The sequence below is a fragment of the Theropithecus gelada genome, chromosome 20 (genome assembly GCF_003255815.1).
Source record: "Theropithecus gelada isolate Dixy chromosome 20, Tgel_1.0, whole genome shotgun sequence".
Classification (NCBI taxonomy): Eukaryota; Metazoa; Chordata; class Mammalia; order Primates; family Cercopithecidae; genus Theropithecus; species Theropithecus gelada.
In genome coordinates, this window is record NC_037688.1 from 52480949 (window position 1) to 52489044 (window position 8096).

At 57.2% G+C, this 8096-nt stretch overlaps 1 protein-coding gene across 3 annotated transcripts in view; it reads right to left on the minus strand.

Annotated features, from left to right (window-relative positions):
• The window catches only part of RAB11FIP3 (RAB11 family interacting protein 3), a 101257-nt gene continuing 93161 nt past the window's right edge, over positions 1-8096 (minus strand). For all 3 annotated transcript variants that reach the window (XM_025370283.1, XM_025370282.1, XM_025370284.1), the window contains 5 exons: positions 3483-3564; positions 2608-2745; positions 2220-2375; positions 1896-2036; positions 1-1769 (listed from right to left, as the gene is read on the minus strand). In XM_025370283.1, the coding sequence (XP_025226068.1) occupies positions 1656-1769; positions 1896-2036; positions 2220-2375; positions 2608-2745; positions 3483-3564 (631 nt within the window). In that variant the 3' untranslated portion in view covers positions 1-1655. The remainder of the gene's footprint in view (positions 1770-1895; positions 2037-2219; positions 2376-2607; positions 2746-3482; positions 3565-8096) is intronic.

The window sequence follows — 8096 nt, forward strand, 5'->3', positions numbered from 1 at the left end:
TGCGTGTGCAGTAACAGCTTTAATCTGTGGTGGCCCCTGCCCTCCTGCATCCAGGCAGGAAGAGCCGTTTCTTGAGGAATTAAAGCAGGAGCGTTTCCCACACTGTCTCCTGGGAGTCCATGCTTATAGCGACAGCACTGCTGAGTGGTGCCGTGTCACCAGGGCTGGGCCTGGGCACAGAGAGGCAGGGTGCCAGTCTTTATATATTATACATATATATATATATATATTTCATGTGTATACACAGATAGTTTTCTCTCTTGAAAGTATTAAAAAATTGATCAACCTTCAATCTATAAAAAATACCTACTCTACATGATAGAAAAATTTCTCCTCCAAGTTTACACTGATTTACACCCAAGGCTTTCCCCAAATGTACAATAGGAGGTGACCTCTTACATCCTAGCATGGAAGGCGGTGGATGCGGGGCCACACAGGTGCACGCACGCACGCACACATGCGCGCACTCACACGCAGCAGGTGGCCAGTCTTGGTGATGGGGTCTGGGCCCACCCGGGAATGCTGGGGGTCGGGGGCAGGCCCGCAGCCCTGCGGGGTGACACCGCTGCGCCTGGGGTGCGGACCCGAGAAGCGCAGCCCCTCCCGCTCTGCTGTGAGTCTTCCCTGCCCTCTCCCTCCTACAACACGCACCCTCGGGGAAGAACCACGATTTCTAAGTGAGACACAAACAAGAAAACAGGGTTCCCGATGTTTGGACTCTGGCCTGGGAAGTGCGTGGGGAGGGTGTGGCCTTTAGGAGGCCAGGTCAGGCCGCACCTGTGGAGAAGCAGCACCTGGGAGCCAGAGGGGCCTGCAGCATGCACCCCACCCAGGGAGAGAGCGCCACACAGCTGTAATCTCAGGTCCTGATGTCGGAGTGGAGGGCCCCAGTGGCTCCTGCCCGACCCCCATAGGTGGTCAGAGCCCCCAGGGGTTACTGCAGCGAGGAATGGGCCATTGGAACAGCCACATGGCCTGGAGGCCCCAGAGCTGGACTGAGGTGACCACATCTGACTGGGCAATGGCCCAAGCAGCGTAGGTAGAGCTGGGGAAATGCACCAGCCTCGCCCACCCGTCCTTCCTGCACCACCATGTCTGAGGTGAGGGTCCGGGAGCCCGTCAGCCATCAGCAGCGGCTCAGCATGGGTGAAACGGCACCAGGGTACTTGTGCGGGTGGCTTAGGCAGCAGCACCCCTGGAAGGACCCGTTTTCTTCCTTTCTTCCCAATAGGGCTGCATGTGGAAAGGGACCACCACAAGGAGGCCACAGCGGGGCTCACCCCACACCTCTGCACAGAGAGGCTCTCCAGCCCATCCTGCTGAACTGAAGTACAGGCGTTCACGGCCAGGGTGACTTAGGGCTGGAAAGCTCTGGGCCCCCCGAAAGGTCAGCGCTGATGGATGGCCCCGCCACAACCCTCACCCTCTATGGACCCCGGGCCCTGGGACTTCCCTTTCTCCCTCTCCTCTCCACCACCCTCTGCCCCTTTGGCAGCCCCTGTCTTTGGCGGCCCCAGCCCAGCTGCATGAGGACTCCCTGCATGCTCTGGGCACGGTCGGCTGTGGGACCTGCTGGTCTTGGCTCCTCACGGTGTGACGGGACCACTCCAGGGTGTTGAAGTCCCGAATCCAGCCCAGGCTGGGCCTTCCTGCCTCTACTTGACCTCCAGGATGGACGGGTTGGTCTCCATGATGGCCACGATGATCCTGTCGATGTAGTCCTGCAGGCGGAAGTTGATCTCCTCCTGCTTCTGAATTGCCTCCATGAGCTGTAGGGCGAGCAGGCAGTCAGAGCTGAGGCGCACGGGCCACAGGCCACAGTGCATAAACCACAGCGCACAGACAGTGCGGGCTGTAAACCCCAGGCCACACTGCGCAGGCATGGGATGTGTTACCTCATCTCGGGAGACAGAGCTGATCTCTGCAGCCAGGGACTCAGAGAAGGCTGTGGAGAAGAGGCTCTTGGCGCCCTGGATGCTGAGGGTAATGATCTGCCCGTTCAGCTCCTCGTTCTGCTCCTTAAGGTTGCGGTTGTCCTGGGAGGGCACAGCAACATCACTACTGGGCTGTGGCCCCTGCTGATGGCTGAGCAGGGACAAGGACTGCCCAGGGAAAAAGGCCTCCAGCTCAGATGCTGACCCTCCATGTCGCCACCTTCCCAACCAGCCTTGTGGAACATTCTGCAGGAATGTGAGGGAGGGAGGCCCAGGCCTGCCCACCTGCTTCAGCCTGCGGACCTCCTGCTCCAGCTCGCTCTCCCGGGCGCGGCTGTGGTACTCCTGCAGGCCCATGCTGCTGCTGCGGCCCCGCCGCTGCTCAGCCTCCAGCTTCAGGAGCTGCAGGTGCTCCAGCTGCTTTCGGAGGTCCTCGATCAGCTGCAGGGCAACCGCCAGGTGAGCCGGGGGGCCTGGGCTCCCAGGGGACACCATCAGCCATCACTTGGCTGTAGAACCTCAGGGTTGATCTGGCCGTCTCTCGGGAAGACGACACACACCAGTGGCTATGTCCAAAGCGCACAGCCAAAAGCTAGCGTCTTAGGAAACAAAGGCTTCCCCTGGGGCAGCCTGGGGGCAGGACTGGCATGGGGCAGGGTGGGTGCCAGCTCACCTCCTGTGTGGCCTCCTTGTCCCTCTGGAACTGGTGCCTCTCGTGACTCAGCCTGTCCCCCATCCTCCTCTTGTTCTCCTGCTCTTCGCTGAGCCGCAGCGTCAGCGACTCTATCTCATCCAACAGCTTCTGCTTCTCCTGCAGGGGTGGACACCTGCCCTGGATGTGCGTCGCCCTCCCACCTGTGCATGCAGCTTGCCCCGGTCGTCTGTCCCTCCAATCTCCTGAGTCTCCCAAACAGCAGCATGGTAGCCCCCGTGTTAGAGCGCAACAGGGCTGGGTCTGAGCCTTCCTGCCTCTCAGTGGAGGTCAAGGCCACCTGCCTCTGGGTGCCTCACACACACAGGCCATGAGGGCCATTTCTCGTGAGGGGCAGGAAGGACCTTTGTGTGGACAGGACCTGACTCAGTGGCTGTGGGCAGCTCCAGCCGGGCTCCTCTGGTTCACGGGAGCCAGGGCCCAAGTGCTCTGAGAATATCCTTCCTGGGAGCTTCCCAGAGCACAGCTGGTGAGGTAGGGGGAGGGAGGTCTCACAGTGATGAGCTGGGGTGTGGGAACCCCACATGCAGCCTCTGCCTCCACGTCTGCGGGGGTCGGGGCGTGAGTGGCTGGCTGATGCCTTCCCCTTGGAGGACAATTCCCAGATTCAGAGCCCTGGGTCCATCTAGGAGTGAGCCTCTGGGCCCTGCTCCTGTGGGCAGAACAGTGCCTTCAGGTCCGGTGCCTTCCAGTGGCCTGGGCCCTGAGCTGCCCCTGTTCCCTCACACACAGCACAGCATCCTGCTCAGCATGGAGCTCAGGGCTACCTCGGCTGCCCCACAGGCAGGGCACGGGCTGGGCCCACTAGCCACAGCTCCAGGCTGTAGGCAGCTCACCTCCTCCAGGCGCTCAATGTTGGCCTTCAGACAGGGCGTGCAGGACCGGAGCTCACTGTTCTCCTCGTCTAGTTGCTGTAGCCTGGGACACGAGAGCAAAGCTGAAACTCACTCCGGGAAGCATGCCTCTGCAGGACCAGGGTGCCCCGTGTCTCAGGGAAACCCTGCTGGGGCCGCCCTGTGACACACAGACGACCCCAAATGACCAGGGCCAGTCCTTAGGTGCCCACCCAAGTGCTCCAGGCAGAGCTTTTCCGTAATCTTTGAAGGATTTTATTTTTTATTATTTTATTGTATTTATTTATTTATTTTGAGACGGAGTCTCGCTGTGTCGCCCAGGCTGGAGTGCAGTGGCGCAATCTCGGCTCACTGCAAGCTCTGCCCCCCAGGTTCACGCCATTCTCCTACCTCAGCCTCCCATGTAGCTGGGACTACAGGTGCCCGCCACCGCGCCCGGCTAATTTTTTTTTGTATTTTTATTAGAGACGGGGTTTCACCGTGTTAGCCAGGATGGTCTTGATCTCCTGACCTCGTGATCCGCCCGTCTCGGCCTCCCAAAGTGCTGGGATTACAGGCGTGAGCCACCGTGCCCAGCCTTATTTTTTATTTTATTTATTTTTTTTGAGGAGGAGTCTCACTGTCACCAGGCTGGAGTGCAGTGGCACAATCTTGGCTCACTGCAACCTCCACCTCCTGGGGTTCAAGCAATTCTCCTGCCTCAGCCTCCTGAGTAGCTGGGATTACAGGCGCCCGCCATCACACCTGACTAATTTTTGTATTTTCAGTAGAGACGGGATTTCGCCATGTTGGCCAGGCTGGTCTTGAACTCCTGACTTCAGGTGATCCACCCGCCTCAGCCTCCCAAAGTGCTGCGGTTACAGGTGTGAGCCACCGCACCCGGCCCTCTTCTCTGTTTATTAATAGTCATTTATTTGTGTCACGATGGACTCATGAACTTTATTATGTTTTGGATTGTAATCCAATGCTATCACTATGAGTTTGTTACTTGAACTGTTCCAGCTTTGGCGTCTGGCAACTCCTTCAGCTGGCCCGTGTCCCTCTGACATACCCTGTGTCTGTGCTCATGGCGGGGGGAGTTTAGTGTAAGCACTTCCTCATTTTCAGATACTACACACTGCTGCAGGCTCAGCCTGCCTTTTCCCGTCCCAGCCTCAGAACTGGCCATTTCTCCAAGGAACCCTGGATCTTCTCCATAATCCAGTTGTCCTCACTATCCTATTACCCTGCCATCCCTTCTAATTCAACCTAACCTGCACCCACACCCAGAATTTGGTGTAAGATGGAAACCCAGGGGCAGCACAGGGCTGGGCGGGAAGGGCTTCAGGTGTCCTCTATCCAGGAGGGTATAAGATGGAAAAGCACAGGGCTGGGTGGGAAGGGCTTCAGGTGTCCTCTACCCAGGAGGGTATAAGATGGAAACCCAGGGGCAGCACAGGGCTGGGCGGGAAGGGCTTCAGGTGTCCTCTACCCAGGAGGGGACTTGCTCTTGCTTTGCAGAACTGATGATTGAGACCAGGGGCAAAGCAGATGCAACCCCTTCCCAAGAGCACCCGCTGGCCTCTGCACCACCAGGGAGGCCACGGGGTGCCCAGGACAGGTGCGCTCCCAGGGACTTGTCTGGGGCTGGTCAGACCCTTGGCCACAGGCGTTCGTCAGGAGGACAAGGGCACTCACTGGTGTCACTCCGGTGCGTGTGGTGCTCTGCAGTCCAGACTCCTCCTCTAGGGTGGGGATGGGTGTGACCCAGCTGTATGTGGGCGGGGACCCTCCTGTGTGAGCCTCGCCTTCACCCAACTTCCACGGTTCGTGGTGCTACCCACTTCTGAGCCTTCATGTACCAAGATGTAAACCCTGGTACGTCTCGCCTGTGTGGCTGCCCCGAGATGCAAACCCCGGTACGTCGCGCCTGTGTGGCTGCCCCGAGATGCAAACCCCGGTACGTGTCGCCTGCGTGGCTGCCCCGAGATGCAAACCCTGGTACGTGGCGCCTGTGTGGCTGCCCCGAGATGCAAACCCCGGTGTAGCTGCTGGCGCAGGGTGTTGTGTGTGTTAGGAGTGTGTGCAGCTGTGCTTTCTGGGCTACACCTTTGCCATCTGCCTTTCCTGTTGTTTTGCTGACCAGAGCATAGTAAGTTCCATTCTCCACCTCTAACCCTGGAGTCCAGATGGCTCTACCTACAGTTGTTTTCTCCTTTCAGAGTAACACTTGCATGTTTTGTTCATAATTATTGAAAGCAAATTATGTTTTAATTCTATTGAATTTCAAAACTACAGACATGCAAAGAGAAGAAAATAAAGAGCTGCACAGCTTCACGCACAGCAGCACTGCCCTCCCGAAGCCTGGCCCCTCTTTCTTTCCTCCTTGCCCCAGTCTCTCACTGTCCATCAGACACACTCAGCTCTGCCCAGCGCTGGGGTCAGTCTTTCTGCCTTCTCTCCTTTCAGTATCAGGCTCGGGGGAGTCTACTCACATTTTTTGGAAGGACGAGCTATGCTACGTGGCACAAGCGAAGGCTTCCCTGGGCTTCCTTGGCTCACATGCTGCTAGAAAGCACCACACACCAGGGCCACGTTCACCTAGTTCACTCTGCCTGATGATGGGTCATGTACCCCAATGCCAGGGGTTCAGCAGGTGCCATAACCCGCAAATCAGGCCCTGGCCTCTGTGGACATGCCACTGTGGCCCCATCAGCCTTCACTCCAGCTCTCTGTAGCCTGCCAGGGGCTCCCATACTTTCTGGAGGCCCCTGGGGGCCCCACTCCCAGAGGTACCTGGCCTTTCCTAGAACCTCTTCCAGGCCCTGTGTCCTGAGATTCAGATCTCTGCCTGTGACCTTCGTACAGCCCCATTCTGCTGATGATACATATTCTTCTTTCCCGGTCCCTAAACAAGGATGTCCAAAGTTCCGGTCTCTCCACTCCTCCATCTTCTTTATGCCCTTTCAGCTTTAACTTTCATCTCTACTGAGGCCCCGCGCCTGAAATCCAGCTGTTTTCTAGGCACTGCAACTGCAAAGACGGCCAGCCCTGCTGCTCCCAGGAGGTTCCGATGCAGGTGCTGGGGGTCCTGCCTCCTGGCCCTCTGCTCCTGAGGGACCCCGGACTGAGACTGTCATTGCACTGACCAGGGTCTTCCTGTACACCAGACGGGCAGAGGCCAAGCTGGGGAAGTCCCCAAGATGCCAGAGGCTTCTGTGCTGGGTTGACTGCAGGTTGCTGACCTGGGGCTGCAGGGGCCTCTGAGGGCCTGAGCAGCCCTGAGAACCACAAGGTTGCTGGTGGCCACTCCAAGAAGCTGCAGGAGACTGACAAGGTCCAGAACACGGTGGCACTGTCCCCAAGGGCTTAGGGCGGGTAGGCGGCTTGCTCACAAGACGCAGTGACACTGGGCCCTGCTTGCTCCCTGAGGGCCTCCTGAGACCCTATCTTGTGCCCCTCCACACCAGAGCACACAGAGGAGGCAGGATGTCCACACAGCTGTGCCTCAACCTCAGCCCCAGTGGACAGGTCCCACGGGAGGTGCTCCCTGGTGCTCACAGACGAGAAACGTACTCTAATTTGGAGCCCACTCAACTGTACTGTGCCAAGGCCAGGGGAGAACACTGTCCTGGCTGCCCTGACCTTGCTCCCCAGAAGACGGCGCCCCACTGCGATGGCAGGCACGGAGGCCTCCCTGTGCAGGGCATCCCGCACAGCTCTCTGCGTGCAGGCTCCTTCCTACCACCCACTTTTGAAAATGCCTAGGAGCTCTTCTTAGAGAAGGCAAGTATCTTAGCTTTAAGAGCTGGAAGAAACATAAGCAAAAGAACCTGAAATCCCTTTATGAATATATAAAGCAACTGTATTTCAAAATCTAAAAGTAGTACATGCTCAGTTTAAAGAAGCCACATGAGGTGGTTCAGGCCCATAATCCCAGCACTTTAAGAGGCTGAGGTGGCTCTGCTGAGAGTATGGGGAGGGAAAAAAAACGACAACCAAAAACCCCAACAGCAGCAACAAAACGAGGCCAAGGTGGGAGAACTGCTTAAAGCTAAGAGTTCAAGACCAGCCTGGGCAACATAGCAAGACCTCATCTCTACCAAAAAGGAAAAGTTAGCCGGGTATGACAGAGCACACTTACAGCCCCAGTGACTCGGGGGCTGAGGCAGGAGGATTGCTTGAGCCCAGGAGTTCAAGTCTGCAGTGAGCCATGACAGAGCCACTGCACTCCAGCCAGGGCACAGAGCAAGACCCCATCTCAAAACAGACAGACAAACAAAAAACTGTATAAAACAACTTCCTCCACTCTCACTACCCAGACACACAAGAAGGACAGACAACTCTAGATTCCTCTGATTATAGGTATTTTAAGTTACCTGATGCTTTTTACTTTTACAGAACCGTTCCTTGCAAATGTATTTGTAAACACACACCAGGAATCCACAGCATGAGTTCCCAGATGGAGAAGTACGTGAGGCACTGTGTTGCTTTAATATTAGTTTCTGCCGGCCGGGCGCGGTGGCTCAAGCCTGTAATCCCAGCACTTTGGGAGGCCGAGACGGGCGGATCACGAGGTCAGGAGATCGAGACCATCCTGGCTAACACGGTGAAACC